Source organism: Myodes glareolus, chromosome 7 (assembly GCF_982192425.1).
Source record: "Myodes glareolus chromosome 7, mMyoGla1.1, whole genome shotgun sequence".
Classification (NCBI taxonomy): Eukaryota; Metazoa; Chordata; class Mammalia; order Rodentia; family Cricetidae; genus Myodes; species Myodes glareolus.
Window position 1 is genome coordinate 41529262 of NC_142032.1, and position 20796 is coordinate 41550057.

Below are 20796 nucleotides of genomic sequence, written 5' to 3' on the forward strand. Positions count from 1 at the left end.
TGAATGTCACTAAAATGGTGAGACGTCAATACATGAAATGCTTGGGGGATATTTCTGATCAAATCCAGAGAGGACTTTCTGACAAAAATGGAAATAATCCTTTATCTGTTCACACATAAAGTCAGCTTTCATATCTGCCAGTGAACATTTTCATGTGACTTCCAAATAAAATTAAATGGTTGTGCAAATGTCCTGTAAATGGAAAGTATTAAAACAACCTATCCACACAAAAACAAACTAACCCTCCTCCTCTGCGATGTTTGATTTCAGGTTGGAAAATTAATCAAAGAAGCTGCAGGGAAAAGCAATCTGAAGAGGGTCACCCTGGAGCTGGGGGGAAAGAGTCCTTGCATTGTGTTTGCAGATGCTGACTGTGAGTACAAGTCCCTTGCTAGCGTCTCACCTTCTTCCTCCTGATGCCTGATGATATCACGGTCACCTGGAGTACAAGTAAATTGAAAGTAAAAAGGAATTTACAACAGTCTGTGGTGATTCTGAAAAACTTTCAAACTGTTCCCATAGCATACAGCTTATAGACACAGAGAAGATTTTGTCCTGGGTTGGGATAGATTGCTACTTCCCAGTGTCAATCTGAGGAAGTATTAAGTGGGCTGCATCTACAATATATGATGCAGTTTTGGTAATTCCATACCTTCAATTGTATCAAGGACACAAGATACTTGAGACATGTGGAACCAAAAATATCCTATTCTGATCGCCAGCAAGTTCCTATTTTTCTTCTGTTTTCAGTCTGGACCATCATCTTGAGAGAGCCAGAAGAAAATTGAACCTGTAAATCATTTATCTCTCTCTTTCCATTTTAAGGGTAGTTAATTTTGTCATTTTGATGCAACCCTATTAAAATGATCCAGATTACTATGATTTTATTACCAAATGAAATCCTTATGCTACTTCCTAAACAGTAGCAACTTAGCCGAGATTTGTGATCAAGAATTCCTTTAACCCATCGTTCCTCAACTCATACTTAAAATGAGGCTATAAACAAAGGCTTCATGGAATTTGCTGTTGTCAGTATTGGGATCTGTACTGGAAATATTAGGACTTACTACCTGGTTAGCAAGATGTCTAGTTTGACACTCTCTGTCACCTCTCCTCACTGCACTTTCAACAACTACTGTTAGCTCACAGTTTCACACCCGGGTTCTCCAATCATGAACTGTGTAGTCTTCATTTATAAAATTAAAGCATATATACACACACCTCAAAAATCTTTATCTTTTTTTATGATAGAATTAAAAATATTCTATCATAAAACTCTAGGCACCTTGAACCATCTAAACTATGAGTTTAGTATGCTTATGTGTTTAAGGCTTTAGTTAAATTTTAGAAGTATTTTTCCTGGAGTAAGGGTGGGAGAGTGAGTTGTTCTGATGTAGTGAGTTTTAGTTGCTTGAATGTTACTTTCAGAAAGACATTTTTTTATTGAGCAAAGTATTTAGAAAGGCTTGAAATTACTAAAGGCAATAGATAATTCAGTTTTCTCCTATTAGTTAAAAGCTGACACCTTTTCAGTTTTCTCCTATTAGTTAAAAGAAACATATGACTAAAGAATTATAAAATGGAGAAATTGTAAAATTATTTACAATGATATTTTATCTTCTAAACTAATGTATATTCTTCAGAAGTCATAACAGGCACCATCTTGTCATAGTTCCCTTGTTGTTACTATTTCCATGGCAAATAAAGGATCAAGAAGTCTATTGTTTCGTGGCTTCCATGCAGTATAATTTGCTGAATCTATGTCTCATCAGATGATTCATCATTTTTCCTATCATCATATTGCATTTGAAAAATATGGTGTGTGTGTGTATTCTTTATAAAACATTCTTCCTCTCCTGTGAATGTTTCCTTTGCAGTGGACAATGCTGTTGAGTTTGCACACCAAGGAGTGTTCTTCCACCAGGGACAGATTTGTATAGCAGCATCCAGGCTTTTTGTTGAGGAGTCAATTTATGATGAGTTTGTGAAAAGGAGTGTTGAGCGGGCTAAGAAATACGTTCTTGGAAATCCTCTGAATGCAGGAATAAATCAAGGTCCTCAGGTAAGTAAACATTAGAAAGGCAAGTATTTTTGATGTAAGATTAACCTTTTTGGTTTCATTTTGTTGGAGTTAGATTAACTTCTTTTTCATGCTCATTGCTAGCTGATGTTATCTTGATCTGATGATTTAATGAACCTAAGTTCAAAGAGCAAAGATCAATCTGTTTTCTTTATGCCATTTTTTCCTTTGTATCCAAAAACATTCTAGGAGCCATGGTGTGAATTAAGCATAGAAAGAAGGGCTGATGAGACGGATCAACATAAAAAACATTTGTCACACAACCCCAAGACCAGAGTTCTGATTCTAACACCCATATAAAAGATGACTAGTTAGACTGGAGGTTTGAGTTCAGTGAAAGGGTTTCCCTCAGTAGAAAAAGTGAAAACCATTGAGGAAGACATTCAGTGTCAACCTTTGACATCCACAAGCATGTACATACATGTATATGCACCTGTATACACTTCTTCAACATGCAGGTGCACACACATGTACATGCATTTGCTCCTACCTATATATACATACATGCAAACACACACCCCTGCACACTGCACTCACATAAACACAAAAAAGGAAGGAAAATTTTAAAGTGCTATTATTTCTTGCATTCTCTAATTGATAAAATTCTTAATTCCTACATACAATGATTTAGTCTGTAAATATATACATATCTGTAAATTCTTCCTCCTAATCAATCCTTCATCTCAGTTGTCATTCTATATTCTCCAACCCTCTGCAGAGTTCTCAGTTTTTTCTGATATAACAATATCCTAAGGGTTGTTGAAGGTCCTGGTTTCTGAACCAGAAAAGCTTCTCCTTCAATTTATCAAAAGCTAGACATTCCATGGGGCCTCTGAGTTCTTCTTTGTAGTTACATCAACTGTAAATATGAATAACTTTGTCTCTCTCACCCCAAAGTAAACTTTTGCTCTTTTACAACTTTTTGCTTTGGTTTACAATGGCTAGCTCCACCCTCTGACTCCAAGCAAGCTTTAATTCTTAGAACACAAACAAAATATCACAATTTCTTCCTTTTATTCAAATAAAAATCAACGTTATAACTGACATAGAAAAACTATATAAATAAATGTAATAACTATATACAAATATATACAGATAAGAATTCCATGACAATGTCTAGTCTATTTGTATTTGACAAATTCAGAGAATATACTTCATAGTCTATTCTATCTTGGTGAGTCTAAAGTGTTATACCTAATTCACTTTCTATCCAACCCAAAACTTTTTTATATGTCTCTAAACCTTATAGACTTTACAACTCTCTTGTGAGTATTTTTTTTCTCACTTTGATGAAAAGTAAAACTATAGCTATCGAGTCTTCAGCTCTATTAGATTCTTGAAAAGGATATAATATTTCCTGATTAAATAGGGAGTGCAGAACAAACAACAGCCAAACTAAAAAATAGGAGAAACAGCTGGTTGTCTGGACCCAAGGATCCTCTGTAATTTTGTGGCACCGTCTTTAGTATATAGATCTAGATTATCTGACAAACTTTTCTTTAAAGCAGGATATTCCTGAGGGCTTTCCTACCTTGTCTTGTCAGTGTTCAGTAGTTACTTTCTTTTGTGTCCAGCCTATCCAATTTGGATACCATAAGGTCAGGAGTGGAGGAAAGGGCAGTTTCTTGCCAAGTGGCTAACTTTTTTGCCACAATGAAAGTAAACTCCATATTGAGGTTCCTCAAAGTCCATCATCTTCTCTAAAGTAGCTTGGTGCTGCCAACAGCAGACATGTCTCATTGTCATAAAAAAGAAACTTATGTTAATAAAACATCTTAAATGTCATATTCTGTAGATCTCTGAAGTGTTTGAAGACTACCACCTGTCTATCTAAAATATGTCTCTGTTTGACCTTAGAAACATACCTAATATGAAACAAATTTGATTATAATAGGCGACTAACTACTAACCTGCATTTCTTTGTTTTCTTAAAGAGTTTGTAATAATAACTTTCTAGGATTAGAAATTTGTATTGTATTGTTAAAAGATCTGTAGAGACACAATACCTCAAACAAGAGTAGAACCACTTGTACAGTACGTAATAACAAGTATAACCTTAGATCAATATAAAATGCACACCAATATAAAATATTTAAGATTAGTAGTTGCTATTTTGGTTTAAAATAGATTCAGTAATCTACCCTTTTATGTTTTTATTTCTATATTCTCCCTTTTTAATTTCAGAACAATATCCTTGAATCTAATCTCCTTCACTCAATTTTTTTCTAACCATTACCCATAACAACTTGTAACTAACCTCCCTAAATAATGACAAATATCCATAACCCACTGAATAATGAAAAACTGCTCACCCCACCTCTTGGTAATGAAGATGTCATATTCTTAAAATTACTGTCATGGTTGATGGCATCTTTAGGGAAAAGAAAAAATATGAGATAATTTTCAAGTACTTGGAGAGCGAGCTATATCATTTGTTGTCCAGTCTCTCTATTGGGAAAGTGCAGGACTTATCTCAAGTTCTGGCTAGAAAAGTTTGTAAGGCTGGACTGTCTCAACTATCTAACCTGAAATTGACCTGAGCAGTTTGTTTTTCAAAATCAATCTTTGAGTGATGTTTGTTAGCTTAGTGGTATTACTATATTCACAGTTGAATTGTCATTGTGGGACCCCATCCTACTTTTGGAGACTTCAAGGGTCATTTTTAGGCATGGCCATGATTCACTTCAGAAAACTGAAATATTTTAAATATTTTATAAAGCAAATTTAAAAGAGGTTAAAAGACCATAATTTGATATGTATATCCAGAGTAAAAAACTTAATTCCTAGTTACCTGATAGAGACTCAAACCTGAAATCATGTATAGGAAGCTAGATGAAGCCCCTTTTTTAGAATTATTACTTAGTATGACCATTAATATTGTGACAAAAGTTTGATATATATATATATATATATATATAAATTTTATATAATTAGAACTAATATCTATATCATAAGAAAAGTTTTAAAGAGTCAAAATAAAGCTAAAGGATTATGAGATTAGTGGCAATAGAATAGTCCCTTAATTTTGTTTTTACTTCTCTCCCATACCAGATGACTCTTTTGACATGAGACAGAGATTTTGGATTCTTCTTTTAATAAGCATGCTTGAGGTTAGACAAGAAGAGAACCATGGTCCAATTCCAAAGTCATCTTTAATTTTAAATTGAACTGGGATGACAAAAAGACAATTTGTTTTATGTGTCTGTAGAGAATATCAGAAACAAATATTTGAGATGATTTATGAAATTTTACCCTGTTGGACATATTCTATACCATTAGGCCAATTTTATTCTTTTTCTTGGGACATTTTCTATGGATGATTCATCTTTTTCTTCAGATATCTCACTTATCTACTGGTTTTCAGATTCCTTAGCTTGATGCCTTTATTCTCCTGAAAAGACAAAAAACAAAACCCTTCACCAACCCTAACCTTGTAGAGTTTCTCTTTTGGCAAGTTATAGCTGATCAAATGAAAAGCATTTCTTAGTCATACAAGTTAGTTTAGATTGAATGGTCACTCTGATGAACTAACATCTCTTCTAATCAAGAAGTCTCCCTTGTTTGAATTTAATCTTTATAATATTTGATTTATGGTGTCTCCAGAAATTTTTGCTTTATCTTCTAAAGCAGTTTTATCATCCAGAGCTGGATGGCTTTTTTTTCCACAATATTCATTAGGTCCTCTAATTTCTTTGGGATGGAGTTTCCCCCATGGTTACAGAGAATGACTGAACAAAATTTGCCATGAGGGCTTGCTAGTGGTCCCCCGTCACTGATCAGTAAAGATCAGTAAAGGTCTTTACTGATGGCAAAGGGTTACCTCATTTTTACCTCATTGATCTGCCTTTTTTTGTCCAATGTCAGCTTTTGCCATACTTTCTGAATACTCCAGAAGGCATGGGGATTCTGTTTGGATTAGAAAAAACTTTGTTTTTAGGAATGATCTACAGTCTCTTTTAAGGTAACCTTGTTTGCCACAATGAAAGAACCTGACATCTTGATTTTTCTTCAAGCCTCTAGAAATCTCCTCTATCTAAACATCATCATAGTTGTAAGATCTAATATTGACTATATTTTGTATCCAATCCTTTATGGCTACTGATCTTGCTTCAGAGGTCTAACTACCCTTTTGCATTGTGAATTAGCATTTTCAAAAGCTAATTCAATATTATTTGTCTAGCTTCTGAATTTGGTATCATTTTGTTTACAGCTGAAATCAATTTTTGTAAAAAAAGTCAATGAAACTTTATTTGGCCCTATATAACTTTAGCAAATGACTCAGCTCGCTTTCTGACTTATTTAATTTTATCCCAAGTATTCAAAACTGCTGCATAGTATAGGACAAGGGTATGGTCATCTTAGAGACTGTCTTGTACATCAGCATAATCACCCTCTCCAAGAAGTTGGTCTTGGGAAATTTTAATACCTCTACCACTACTTCACTGTTCAATGGTCCAAGTCTCATCTTTCCATCAGGACCTCCATTGCAATTGAGGACCAGGCTCCAATAATGCTGTAATCAAGTTTCCCTGTATTGTGGGACAATTCTCTCACTCCTTGACCATGAATTTAACATCAGCTTTGCACTGTATACAATATGAGACCATAGCTTCCTTAAATCTACTCAATTTTAACATTGCCACAGGAATCTTACATAGACTTGGAGATACTTGACATTTGGCAGCTGTTCCCATAAGGTGACTGGATAAATTAAAGTTGGCTGATAACCTTGGGCTGTTGCTCCTCTCTAATTTTATAATGTAATACTAAGTTTGATTCCCCTTTAAATTGCTCTAACTTTGTCTTAATATTTTTTAAGGCTTGTAACTTAACAGTCAAAATGGCATTGTTTTCTCTAGCAACTCTTTCTAAGGCCTGTGTCTTGGCACTCACATCAACCATCTTGGCACTCATACCAATCAACTTGGTACTTGTATCAACCAACCTGGCACTCATACCAACCAACATTTTTTAGGGCTAAAGCAAGAATTACCAAACTGATAATGTTTAGAATTGACATTGCATAAATCCCAGCTAAGTTAATTAATTGTTCCACTTAAATCATCCATTGTGGAATCATACATAGACCTAACTCTCTCCATCATAACATAGTTTCCTACTTTTTTAATGTTGGAAATCTCTCTCTCTCTCTCTCTCTCTCTCTCTCTCTCTCTCTCTCACTAGTTACTCCCTTTAACTACTCCCAATTATCTCTCCAAATATGCTAGTGAAGACAGTGGAGTGTAGGGCTGGATGCCGCTGTGTAGCTGTGTAGCACATCTGAGAGGAGAACACAGGCAGTTCAGAGTCTTTCCGAGGACAGCTGCACCTGCTAGCATGTAGCTGTGAGCTGAGAGTATGTGGCAGTTGCACCAACAGTAGAAGCCTGAGGGGGTGTCAAAGCAGCTACCTAGTGTGGTAGCACTCCAATGAGGGAGGCCAGAGGAAGCCTGGAACACATGGGGAGGGGAAGCTGGTTGTCTGAAAAATGCATACTGGGGATCGTGCAGAAGGAGGACACTTGGTGGGAGTTACCTGAAGCCTGAGCTGGACAGTAGTGAGAGCCTAACTGTAGCAGCACTTGGAGCCCAAGTGTCTGTAGAGATTGCTATAGAGAGGCTGCAATGGAAAAATCCCAGACTCACTCAGAAGGCTTGGAGTAAGAGAAGAAATGTCAGTTGACTCTGAAGGCTGTTTTGGCTGCAAAGCCAGGAGTGAGTGGATATTTTGTGCTTTCATGCCCCCACGATAGATGCCAGATGAAGTGTATATATAATTTATCTTACCAATAAAAAGAAGGAATCAGATGTTGGGGTAAGAAGCTGAAGGATCAGAGAATGAGCACATCAGTCACTGTTGCTTTCTACTTCTTTCATTCCTCTGAGAAAAAGAGCAGAGATCCTGTCTCCACCATGACTTATCACTTCCTGTCTCCTCTCTGCACAGTCCACCTTGATAGCTCGACCCTTTAAGTCCAAGCAAACTTTATTTGTTAGAACACAAACAAATTATCACACGACACATATCGGCTTGTCAATTGCTTTCATCACTGTATGGATTTTTTTTTTTTAGGTGAACATGTTTTTGAGATTTCAGGAGTGTTGTTTCCCCATCATATATAGACTCTCTCTCAGCAGAAACACTGGTTTTCTCTTATAAACTTCTGGCACCTGTTTCACAATGGTGCCTGAGACACAGTGTAGGGTTGTATTTTAGGTGTATCATTTTAATTAACACATTTTAATATTTTCTCTGAAAGGTCTTGTTGGACTATGGTTGTCAAATATGGGCTTTCTGCAGATAATGCTTGTGTTTCTTGGAATTATCTGATTTTCAACACATCAAATATAAGAAATTAAAGAATTTGTGTATTTGAAGAATTAAAGTATATATTTTGAAACCACTGAATTTTCTAGACTGGCCCATGAAGCAATAAAGGTGTCTGCTATATACAAGAATTATTAAATAAGCTCATAGATTGCTAAAAAAAAAGACAAGTTCATCACTACTCAAACTCATACTGAACAAACCATACTGAGCATGTCCCCATGTTTTGCCAAATTTTCTGCTATTATCCTTAAAACATTAAAATAATGTTCTTTAGTCTTTTCAATGGATTTAACTCACCCTCTCATTTACCTCTACCAAAGGGTCCATGGAAGATATTTTAAGTATAATCTGATGCTCAAGCTGCAGACTGCAGGAGCCATTGTCAGTACCAAAGCATTTGAATGTAAAGTTCTCTTCTGTTAGACTCCATTGCTATTATAAAGTTCCCAGCAAACGAATGCCTTCATCCTCTTTCTTTAGTGGATATTCAAGGGTTAGATTGTCACCAGATATGTTCTCTGGTAAAAGAGAGGCAAACACTTTAATTTGGGAAATAAACTTGAAACAAAAACTAATAAATAGTGAGCTTTGAGGACATGATCAAGTTAATTTTCAGAATGAGGGAGAAAAAGAGGGAGATGCTTATGACCAATCAGGCAGTCAGCAGTCAGTCAGACGTGGGGAAGCAGGAAAGTAGAATATATGGAAAGAAAGAAAGATAAAGGTTCTGAGGCAAAATGTAAATGAAGAGAAACTGGCTATAAGAGCTAGTGGGACAAGCCTATACTAAGGCTGAGCATTCATAAGTAATATTACATCTCCATGTAATGATTTGGGGGCTGGGAGTCCAAGAAAGCCAGTTACAATTCTACAATGGACTAGTAATGAATAGATTTTATTTGGGGAACATTCATTTGAGTGATGTGCATAAGAGATTACATAGAAACATGGTACCATATTCTGTGCCAAAGTTTCTAAAATTACAACTGATATTAGTTAGCATTTACTCTGCCTTATTGTTGAAATTGATATAAGTGCAGTTAGAAAGCACGTCATGGATCACTTCTGATCCTCACAAGACTGAGGAGATTGGGAAAGTCCAACAATATGAAAAATGCCATTTTTAAGTCACGACAAGAGACACTTTCAACAGGCAAAACCCTGCCCCTCTTTGTAGTGTTTTGATATCCATTCCTTTAGTGTGACCAACTTATACCTCAGAGAGGCTGTTTTCACCAGCGATGTCAGACACAAGAAATATTCACTCAGCCACTTTTATTAGAGCCTAGGTAACAGGAAGACTTTGCATTCTATTGCATTATAGGGAGACTTGGGTTATTCTGATATTATCAAGCAGAATTTTGACCTTTTTATACATTTTCTTATGTAAAATATTAGTAAAACATTATAAAACATTATACACCCATGGAAGCTGCCATGTATATAGGCATAGTTCATTTTTTGAAAAACAAAAATGGTAAATAGGGCTTGTTGGAAGCTGGTATGCAACCTACTGAGCTGAACTCAGCTCTACTGAGGAAGCATGATGTGGTACCAAAGGGATGCCTGGCCAGATGCTTTACTTAGGTAATATCATTTACCTTTTAGGTCTCTGATGGGGATTAACGACTGGATAGTTATTATTGCAGTTTTCCTTGTTACCAGATTCAGAAAAGAAACTCACAAAAGCTTAAGTTGTATATGTAAGATAATGTTTTGAGGTATAAAATTATAATTTAAGTTGGTAATCTAAGTTATGATAGAAAGTGAATTAGATACCAATGATTGGAATCACCAAGACAGAATAGATAATGGAGTATTTTCTCTGAATTTGACAAGTGCCATGGACTGTACATTGTGAATATAATTCTTACCTGATAATTGTTCCTATTGTATATAGTTTTACTGTATTGGATTTAAACCTTTCCTTTTAATTTAGATGAAAGAGGGGAAATGTTATTTGATATTTGGACATTGCATGAAGGTTTATTGCTGTGAACTGAATGGCTAATAGGTAGGCAGGGACGATAGGTGGGATTTCCTGGGAGACAGAGGAAGAGGAAGAATCGAGGTGCAGTATTTATGCTAATAGATGCCAAGAGACATGTAAAGAGTTAGACATATAGAATGAAAGAAAGGCAAAAGCCATGAGGCAAAATGTAGATTAACATAAAGGGCTTAATTTAAATTATAGGAGCTAGTGGGACAAGCCTAAGGCCAAGCTCTCATAGTAATAATAAGTCTGCACATCATTATTTGTAAACTGGTTGCCCAGAGAAAAATCTTCCTACAAATTAGTAGCTAAAACATTTTATGCTCATGGTAATTGACCACGTGCTCAGACATAATTCATCTTTTGAAGCACAAAAGTGATTAGCAGGGCTTGTTGGAAGTTGGGATACAATCTACTGAGCTGAACTAACAAGTCTGTTATAGTACCAGCAGAATGCAAGGACAGATGCATCTTTTAGGAATACAGATTCTATCTCTGAAGATTCGTGGTCTTCTCCAGTCAAGAGCATCTATTCTTGAGTGACATACCAACTGAAACTGGGTCAAAGTCCTCTTTCTCACTTCACTCTTTTATTTCACTCAGGACTAAGATTTCAGACAAATGTGTTCAATCATTGATGTTTTTCTTCCAAAGTGAATAAACAGCAGTTGAACGAAACCTTCTTATATTCTCATGTCACCAATTTCTATGTTTACCTAACTACACTAAACATAAACATTTTTAAGGTTTCCCTCCTCATTCATGGGGAAAAAACATACTAAAGAATCAGATGAGTATCTGTCACCAATTGTGAAACACTGTATTTCATATGAATATCCAAGCACTTTGAAGTCTTCATTTACCATATATTATCTTTATTGTCACTCTTTTTCTTGCGATTTCTTTTAATTAGATTGACAAGGAACAACACACTAAAATACTTGATCTCATTGAGAGTGGGAAGAAAGAAGGAGCCAAGCTAGAGTGTGGTGGTGGACGCTGGGGGAACAAAGGTTTCTTTGTTCAGCCCACAGTGTTCTCCAATGTTACCGATGAGATGCGCATTGCCAAAGAGGAGGTAATGGTCCTACCTGTTTCTATTTCTGGGCTTGTGGTCTTCTTTTGTGCATAACCTGTAGGTCCCTTATAATCCTCAGCTCCTTGAGTAGCATTCCCCTGAAATGTTTGATGATAAAGTCTAAAGTAATTTGTGATCAAGACTAATTAGTGAGGAGTGCAATGGGCTACAAATAGTTAATATCAGACACATCAGATTTTGTAGGTGTTTAATTTACAGCCTTAAAGGAATGGAAAATGACCCTGTTCTTTGTAAAAATAGGAATAAATGTGGACATATTGGGCTACATATGCCAGGCACAGAACAGCATCCACTGAATTATCTATATTATCCACATAAAAAGTCAACCAAGAGAGACAGAGTGAACTGGCTAGGTAAGGGAAGTGAGGATGAGTCCTGGGGGGCACAATCTAGGTAGCATCAATAAAGACGGTACTCAGATATCCAACATATAATTAAGAGGAACTAGTTTGTAATTAAAATGGTAGATAATAGGCTTCACAAGTATGAGGGCTTTTAATATATACAGAGATATGAGCACTTGCCTTGAACAATGAAAGTGTCGGGTACTACACTAAAATAGGAAGACACAGAAACCCAAAAATACTAACTCACAATTTCAACATTCAATGCATCTATACACATGTCACTGATATGGCAGAGTATTTGAAAGGTTATGTTCTTTGCTTCCATAACATAAACAAATAACGAGGAAAGGGGACTATTCAGCTTTGCGGGGAGATGAAATAAAGAAAAGAAATAAAAATCAAATATATGTGGATCATCCAAAACATTTAGGACATCTGCATCAATTCAATACTCAACTGCATTTACATTTCTGCACTTACTGGTCAATTCTTCTTCGATCAGAACTATTGCTCTAATAGAATTTGGTTAACATTTCTATGAAGGACAATAAAGCACAAAATAATCTTCATTCAAGTAAACATTTGCTGTGCTCCTATAGTGTGCTCAATGGATATCTCATTTGTTACTTCAGAATAGGAGCCGGAGCCCTTACCGTGTCAGCTGAGCTACTGCAACTCTGAGCAAAACCCATGTTCCTGCTCCACCTGCTTCCCATTGACAGTGTTTGCATTGCTATCCTTCCCAGTTATAGGGTCATGAGAGAATTTAGAACCTCAACGTCTGCCCCTGACCTTTAGTGAGTGGCTTCTAACTGCCCCATGACACCCAAATTGTCATGGAACCAGAAAACCATTTGATGCTTGAGGGTTTTTGCCAACTTGTGTTAACATTTCCCAAAAAATTGTACTAGCATTCAGAAAAGCCTTTTATTGAATTTTGATAAATACCTTACCAAAATATAGTAGGTTTTATATCCATGTGAAAATCCAGTTGTTTCCTATTACCTCAGAGGGGGATGAGATACGGACTGAGTTGTGTGAGGGTCTTACTAACTAGATTAAAGTAGAAACGAAATACTGACTTATCCTGGATTAGACAAATTGTGACTCTCATTCCCTGACTTGTAACTCGAGCTACTGCCAGAGGTTTTAGTTAGTACAGGTTCTGGAGTTAGGTTTTCAGCAAAAAATCCTTTTATACTTTTTGGTAATTCTGTATATGGTTGGGTGACTAGTAGAATCTCGATAAAAATTTTGTGTTGTTTTAACTAATTTTTATAATTAAAAAAGTAACCAAATATAATAAAATGGATGATACTTAAATCAATGACACATCAGTGTTCAAGGCATAAGCACTGTTATCAATCATTGCCTGTTTGTTGCACTCAGAGCAAAGCATTGATTTTTTTTTTTTGTCTTCTTGTCTTATGCAGTATCTTGAAGAAAACCAGGCTTAGAATTTAAAACGTTTTCAAGGAAATCATGCATTTCCTGATATGTTGTTCGGTCTTTACATTTTGGGAAGCTCTGTCACAGTGTGTAAGAATAAACACTGCCATGATGATTGGTGTCTGCTCCATAGAGAAAAATCACACATGATCAGAACATGTTTCTGGGTTCACATGGATGGCTATCTGCATTTATCCTTACACATAGGTCTGAAGAGAGAGACAACACCTTAGTCCATGGAGAATGGCTTCTAAGAAAGCATAGGAAGTATACTTAAAGCATATGCAGTGTGTATAGTGTTAACCTGTGTTTCTGTCATTCCTATGTAGATATTTGGACCAGTGCAACAAATCATGAAGTTTAAATGTATAGATGATGTGATCAAGAGAGCAAACAATACTTCCTATGGCCTGGCAGCTGGAGTCTTCACAAAAGACCTGGATAAGGCCCTCACTGTGTCTTCTGCTCTGCAGGCCGGGGTAGTGTGGTAAGTGCATCTGAAGTAAGCTGTGCCCTTCCTGTATTAGCCAAATGGGCAGGCTGAGTTGACCCCCTCTAGACTTGAACTTTCCTAGAAATTATCTGACTTGTTAGAAAGATAGTTTCTGTAAATATAAAATGAAAACTAATTATCATCTTTCAGCTTTACAAATTACTTATGTAGAATATTGACCATTTTATGGCTGTTTGATTTATACAATAAATGTATTATTAGATAATGCCAGGGCACTTTGTACTTTGCTATATAAGCAGGAAGAAGAGAGTAAATTTCTATTATAATCAACTATATATTAGATAATGTATATTGGTACCTTATGTACACCAGACATTATTGGTGTCTGTTTACCATATTACTATCGTTTACCATATTTGAAATCGAACCATACATGTTACATTAGCTGAATATATGCTCTACTTGTGAGCGCTATCCTCGTCTGATCTATACTTTTTAACACAAGATAAGAGCTCAATTTCTCAGTCTGACCTTGAGCTCACTCAGTAGCCCACACTGGTCTTGGACTTCTCATCCTCCTGCAAAATGCTTCTGAGAGGCTGGGATCACATGTCCACAAGTCCATAGACTTAGTGCTATTTAATTATTTTTTAAAATTAATATATGTGCATATGTATTTTGCTTGCATATATGTCTGTGCCCCATGTGAGTAGCTGGTGCATGCTGAAGCATGAAGAGGGTATCCAGTCTGTTGGAACTGGAGTCGTAGACAGTTGTAATTCATAGGATATGTGTACTGGGACTCAGCTTAAGTCCTCTGTAAGAGCAGCAAGGACTGTTAACACTGAGCCTTCTCTCCAGCCCTTTCTATATCTTTGACTTAGTCTGTTCTTTGATTTTTGTAATTTAACTTTAATACAAATTCTTAGACTGTGCCTCTCACCCTGAGTCTTTGCCCATCGTTTCATATCTATGGATTGTTTCCTCAGCAACCTTTTCCTCATCAAGCCTCCCTTCCCTTAGTCCTGGAAACAGCACAAGTTATTTTCATTCTCTCACCTAGTCCAGTTAAAGAAAACTAGGCACTGAAAAGCATCCTAAGGGACACAATGAGGCAGTTCTTGACCCTCTTGTTCACTTGAAATACCTTTTCCTCCTATCAAAGTGAGAGTCATTATCTAGGTACCACTGACTCAAAATTGTAATGTATTTCTTACACTCATCATTTTGTCTTACTCAACAACTACACTTTTTTTCTCAAACCTTGTCTGTGATAAGAACCAGGAACCTGCTGAGATTTAGAAACTCATGAAGAACATACAATAAATAGCAGAGTGAGAGCTATACGCTCTAAAACATCCTTCTCCACATGTGCCTATTTAGTGTGAGTTTAACCAGCTTCACACTAAAATGACAAATCCCAAATGCTGTGAAATATGCCAACAGAATGTTAAGACTGTCTGTATTCTGGGGTATTTCAAATTTTGTATTTTCAAATATGGATTTTCAACCAGTAAAATCTATTTGAATAATTCATAGATTGAAAAAACCCTCAAACTGAAACACTTCTGATCTCCTGAATTTCAGCAAAGAAGTATGCAGCCTATATCATTGAGAGCTGAAGTACTTGTAGAGTGTACTTGGTGTGCAAGTGTAAGAAACTGAGTTTCATTATAGCTTCCAAGTAAAAGCAAGATATGGTGGCCTGTGCTTGGAAGTTTATCACTGTTGTCTGAGACAGAAGAATCCCTGGACTTCAATGGTTAGGCAATTTAGCAAAATTGGTGTGCCTGAAAGACAGGAGAGGAATTGATAACAGGAAAATACGAACACTTTAACTTCATTTCTTCTCTGGCCCCCATGTATCTTCCCCATGAATGCATAAACATACACACACACACACATACACAAACACACACACACATATACACACACACACATTCAAACATACACACTCATGTACATAAATTAGATGAATGAAAAATTTATCTGAACAACCAAATGAGGGATGAGATTGAGAATCAGACACTTTAATTACCTTGCCTCTGGGGTTTACTCTGAGTGTAGGTTTTTTCCTCAATGAAACATGTTAAAAATGCTCTAAAATCTTAATATACAACCATCATTAAAAGCCTTTTTTTATTATGGCATTCTACCAAAGTCTCTTAAAGGAAATCAATCAAAGTCCCATCTAGTTAGTATAACCTACAATCAACAGAGATTTTTCTATGTTAAAAGTCCTAGTAAACTCTGCATTACTAACTCATATATGTTCATATTCTACATTTGCTAAAGACTTTATCAATCATCTGTCAGAGGTCAATAGCAGCTCTATAAAATATAGAACATTATTCTCTCTGCATTCGTATTCAAATAATTGTTCACAGCCTGCAGAACTGCGCTCCAATCACCCTCTCCATTGCCTTGATCTACAGTGACCTTCTCTCTAGTTATAGTCACACTTTTTACTGTGTGTTTGTTAGAAACATCTTCAAAATATTTCTAAAATCTGGTTACCAGACTGATAAATGGGCCCAATTCCTGCCACCATTCTGTTTAAACTGTCTATTTATCAATGAATAAAACAAATAGAATAAGAATTGACACATATAATAATTGCTGAAAACAGTTGATTTTTAGGCTGCTAAATGTATAAACTTCAAGATTACCCCAAAGCTTCATGCATATAAGCCATTAAAGAACACAGTTTAATCCCAGCCTCAGACACTTCCTTTTATGGTATATTCGTTCTTCCCTCTGTTATGATTCAAATTAACAGTATGTGCATATGCGCCACATGTGCACACATGCATGCACACAAATTCATACTCATAGTTGTATCATTTATTTCTAGGTAACATATATGGATGCTTTCTGTATTCTAGATTATAGTGCTGCTTTTAATCCCAGTGATCATACTTGTTCAAAATAATGTAGTTCTTAAGGAGATTTCTGAATTTTTAAATTTTCTGCTTAGAAATTATGGGATGTATTAAGTATTATCTATAGTAGCCACCTCTTCTTTGTTTTAGGGTGAACTGCTATTTGGCTATGGCTGTCCAGTGTCCTTTTGGTGGATTCAAGATGTCTGGAAATGGGCGAGAACTGTAAGCTAAACTGTATATTACAATAAAAACTTATTTTGTGATAAGAATTTCCACTCCCAGGAAACTTCTGTTTTCACTACTTTGGGGGGTAAACTACACCTATATTTAGCATCAAATAGTTTTTTAGATGTTGGAAGTACTTCCTAAGTGCAGAAAAGCCATAGCAGATGGATTATACTTAATTATGCTCCTACTACCCATTCAGGGCCATGGTAGGTACACCACCTTGGTAAATAAATTGTTGCCCGTTTTTAGGATTTTCTATGATATATGTAAATAGAAGCTGTTTTCAGAAAGCAGGTGAAATGGTAAACTGGTAACACTGAGATGAATGAAAATGAATATTAAAGCACTCAAGGTAATTAAATATATTTCTTAAATGACTTAAAGTTGCCTTATCACAAGATGATATGCTTCTGGTGAAGTCTACGTAATAACTATGATACATCTGTTAAATAAAGTATTTGCTGCAAAATGTCCCCAGAGAATTACTGAGACAATTACCTAAAATGACTCTTTTCTGGAGGTATGAGTTATTTTCAAAGGCAGAAAACCTAAATAATGAATTTGAATACAGGATTTCCAAAGAATCCCAAATAGTGAACTCCGATGAATTTTTATTTTCTTTATTGTATTTGTCAAGTCAGCTTAGCAATTGTTTCCCTGTACTTCCATTAAGACTCATCCCTTGACAGGAGGGATGAAGCAGACAGAGCTTAGTCTCATACTGTTTTATGCATTGGGTGGTCTGTCATGAGAAGCATGCTTTTGAGGTTTTTAAGAGCTAGTTCCAAAAGTTTAAATTATTGATAGAAACTACCAATATATGGCATTATTGGTTGCTCAGGATAATAAGACATTGTCTGTATACAAAACTGAATCTGGAACAGAGTAGTTAGAGAAGTATCAGAAACCAGCTCCTTTGCAAACCTGTGTGTGTATAGGTTTCATGATCCTGGGAACAGTCCTATATACATGCAATGTGATCTTATCCAAACAATGGAGATCACAACTGAGTGTAGTCCTTATAAATTAAACCATCCATCAGGAGGAAAGAAATCATGATTTCCAAAATGGCCTCAGGTCGAACTCAAATAATTACTCTGGCATCTACACAGGACTCAGCTCAGCTTCTGATCACTTCAGATTGACTTGAAAAATTTTAAGTGCATTGTTAACGTTGAATAATAGAGAAAACCAACATCTACTAAAATCTGAAAAGCCTGAATCAACCTATCTTTAGTTTCTTTTCTCCTTAGAAGGAAATACAAGATTTCTAAAAACAAAATAAAAGAAAACAAAAAGAAACAATGAAATAAAAATCCAACCTATGAAGATTAGGGGTTGTTTGGCCCAGATTAAGAAGTTTCTCTTAAAACTACAGCTTCAGAAGAACAGAACCCTGAATGGAGGAGGATCTGTGACAATGCAGATTGTGAATGTTGGCTCAAGTGAAGCTGGTGGTTTATTCTGTTTCTCTTCAGTCACCATACAGTGTGATGTGACTCGTCCTCCTTATTTATTGGTCCAATAAAATATAATTAGATTGAAAATTATGTAGTAGTTAGCCATATGCCCAAATAATGTAATGTAAACAGCAGATATCTTATCTGAAAATAGGCAGAGCACATAAATATTTAAAACAAAACACATACTTAAGAATATTTTTCTCCATTGAAGAATTTGTTTGGTCATAGAGCTAATAGTCAGCTAACAACTCTATGAACTACTCTGTATTTAGTAAATATTTTATATTGTTCTTACTCAGATAAGCAAAAGAAACTTGTACCAAATTATTTTCAGTGTGCAATCATGTTTATATGCAATTTTCTTTCCTCTATAGGGGTGAGCATGGAATTTATGAATACACTGAGCTCAAGACAGTCGCAATGAAAATATCTCAGAAGAACTCATAAAGAAGCCAGCAGAATGACGAGAAACCATTCAGCAACTGGACAAATCTCCTATAGTCACCAATATAGTGGTGTTCTCCTTTAACTCTGTCTTCTATTGACTTCTTAAACATAAGTGATTCATCAGTATTAATGTCACACATAGAAAACATGTAGCTTGATCTGAAAGAATCACTTGCCTCCTAATAGGTGACCCCAATTCCTAGTCCAAATGAAAGGGATTGATTTAGGTACATGCTCCTTGTGACTCTGTCATGATCAGGTGCTTTCCAGTTAGATACTTGTTTAGAATATTTACTTGGTAAGGGGGACCAGTAGTGATTTAAGTTCTGTCCCACAGTGACCCCTTGAATTATGCCTATTGACTACAGAGTAAGTTGTTCTGTTTCCTATGGTTATCCCCTCTGAGTGCTGTGAAATGTTTTCTAGAATGCCTAGATGGAATTAAAATGTTAAGATTAATAAAGGCAATCTTACATGATTTTTGTTTAACTTGAGTTTTTAAAATAAATGTTTATTCTTTGAAAATTTCATATATATGTACAGTATGTTAGGATCATATATTTAAACCGTCTCTCTCCTATGGCTCCCCAGAATTGCATTTGTACATCCTCCTCCCAATTCCATGTACATTTAAATTGATCATCCCTCACTGAATCCAGTTAATGCTACCCTCATGCACATGAGTGTGGAGCCTTTCACTAGGGACATAGTCAATCTATCAGGAGCCAATCTACCTCTGGAGAAAACTGACTTCCCTTCCACCAGCAGGCATCAACTGCTAATAGTTCCTCTTACAAAGGTGACTTTTGTGCTCCTGCATTCATGCTGTAATGTTGGCTGGCTTTTTCTTGTGAAGGTCTTATGTAGTTAACCACAGCCACCATGGATTCGAGAGTATAATGACCAGTTATTTCTGGAGGCACTACTTTTTTTTCAGTATTTGCTGATCTCTGGACCTCATAACATTTTTACCCCTCTTTAATGATGTTCTCTAGGCCTTGTGGGGAGGGGTGGTAATATAAAAGTCCCATTGATTGCTGAACGTTCTACAAATATTAATTCTCTGCATTTTAGCTTTGTGTGAATCTCTATGTTATTCATCTTTTCCTGAAAATGCAACGTGTCTAGAGAGACTCGCAGTAATATATGAGCAAAGATATAAGTCTTTGGGGAAGTTTGTTACTCTATCCTTTTAGTTTGTTGTTGTAGCTCACATGATTCACACCATGCACATAGCACCTTCTGCTACTTCCAAAGCAAGAGAGTAGGAAGAAGGTTTCTAAGGCAGTACCAGTTTGATTCCTTGACCAGCGTTGAAGAAACAATTTAGGGGAAGATTTGATGGAGATATCCATTTTAGGGCTGAGTGCTCCAATATAACACCTGATCCTGTATTACCCTCTTGGTACAGTTTGTGCGCCACTGTACCTTATGCAAGTTGGGCAAAAGCCTGGAGATTGAAAGAAACACACAAGAGACTTGGGTCATTCAAAAGGAGATCAGCCAAATGCCACTTTATTCAATTTAGGGGAAAACCTATATACTTGGCCTCTGCAAAAGGATTACCTCCCAGGCAGGTGGGAATCTGGCTGCTGCATAAGGATTTCCTCCCGGGCAGGTGGGAAATTACCATACCAAAGATGAAACAATGGTCTTCAGCTAATCACCAGGCTAGGGCAGAGGGAGCACAGGAGCAAACAGGGTGCTAGGCTGGCTGGCCAGAAACTGTCCTCAATATTCACCACAAGGAGCAAGGGTAGGCCGGGCCCTACAGGTCCCCCTTTTATATAAATTATATGACTATGTCTGTCTTGGGTGGCATTGGACATCAGGTAATACCCCTTACCCATCATGGGAAAGCATCCAGGTCAAAACACATTTTCTGTTTTAGGTTGGTCCCCCCCAAAAACCTTACCTGTCATTGACTCACTAGACACCCATCACCAAGTTCAGCAAGATTTGTGTTGAAAGATACTCTGGGGCAATAGCTAAGAGTACTTGCCATGTGTCAACATTGACCT

The 20796-nt window shown here is 36.3% G+C and overlaps 1 protein-coding gene across 2 annotated transcripts in view; it reads left to right on the forward strand.

Moving 5' to 3' along the window:
- Nucleotides 1-19253, forward strand: part of LOC125403387 (aldehyde dehydrogenase, cytosolic 1-like) — a 106649-nt gene extending 87396 nt beyond the window's left edge. For both annotated transcript variants that reach the window (XM_087908037.1, XM_087908036.1), the window contains 6 exons: nucleotides 271-373; nucleotides 1878-2062; nucleotides 11317-11481; nucleotides 13628-13785; nucleotides 16785-16859; nucleotides 18703-19253. In XM_087908037.1, the coding sequence (XP_087764163.1) occupies nucleotides 271-373; nucleotides 1878-2062; nucleotides 11317-11481; nucleotides 13628-13785; nucleotides 16785-16859; nucleotides 18703-18775 (759 nt within the window). In that variant the 3' untranslated portion in view covers nucleotides 18776-19253. The remainder of the gene's footprint in view (nucleotides 1-270; nucleotides 374-1877; nucleotides 2063-11316; nucleotides 11482-13627; nucleotides 13786-16784; nucleotides 16860-18702) is intronic.
- The last annotated feature ends 1543 nt before the right edge of the window (nucleotides 19254-20796 follow it).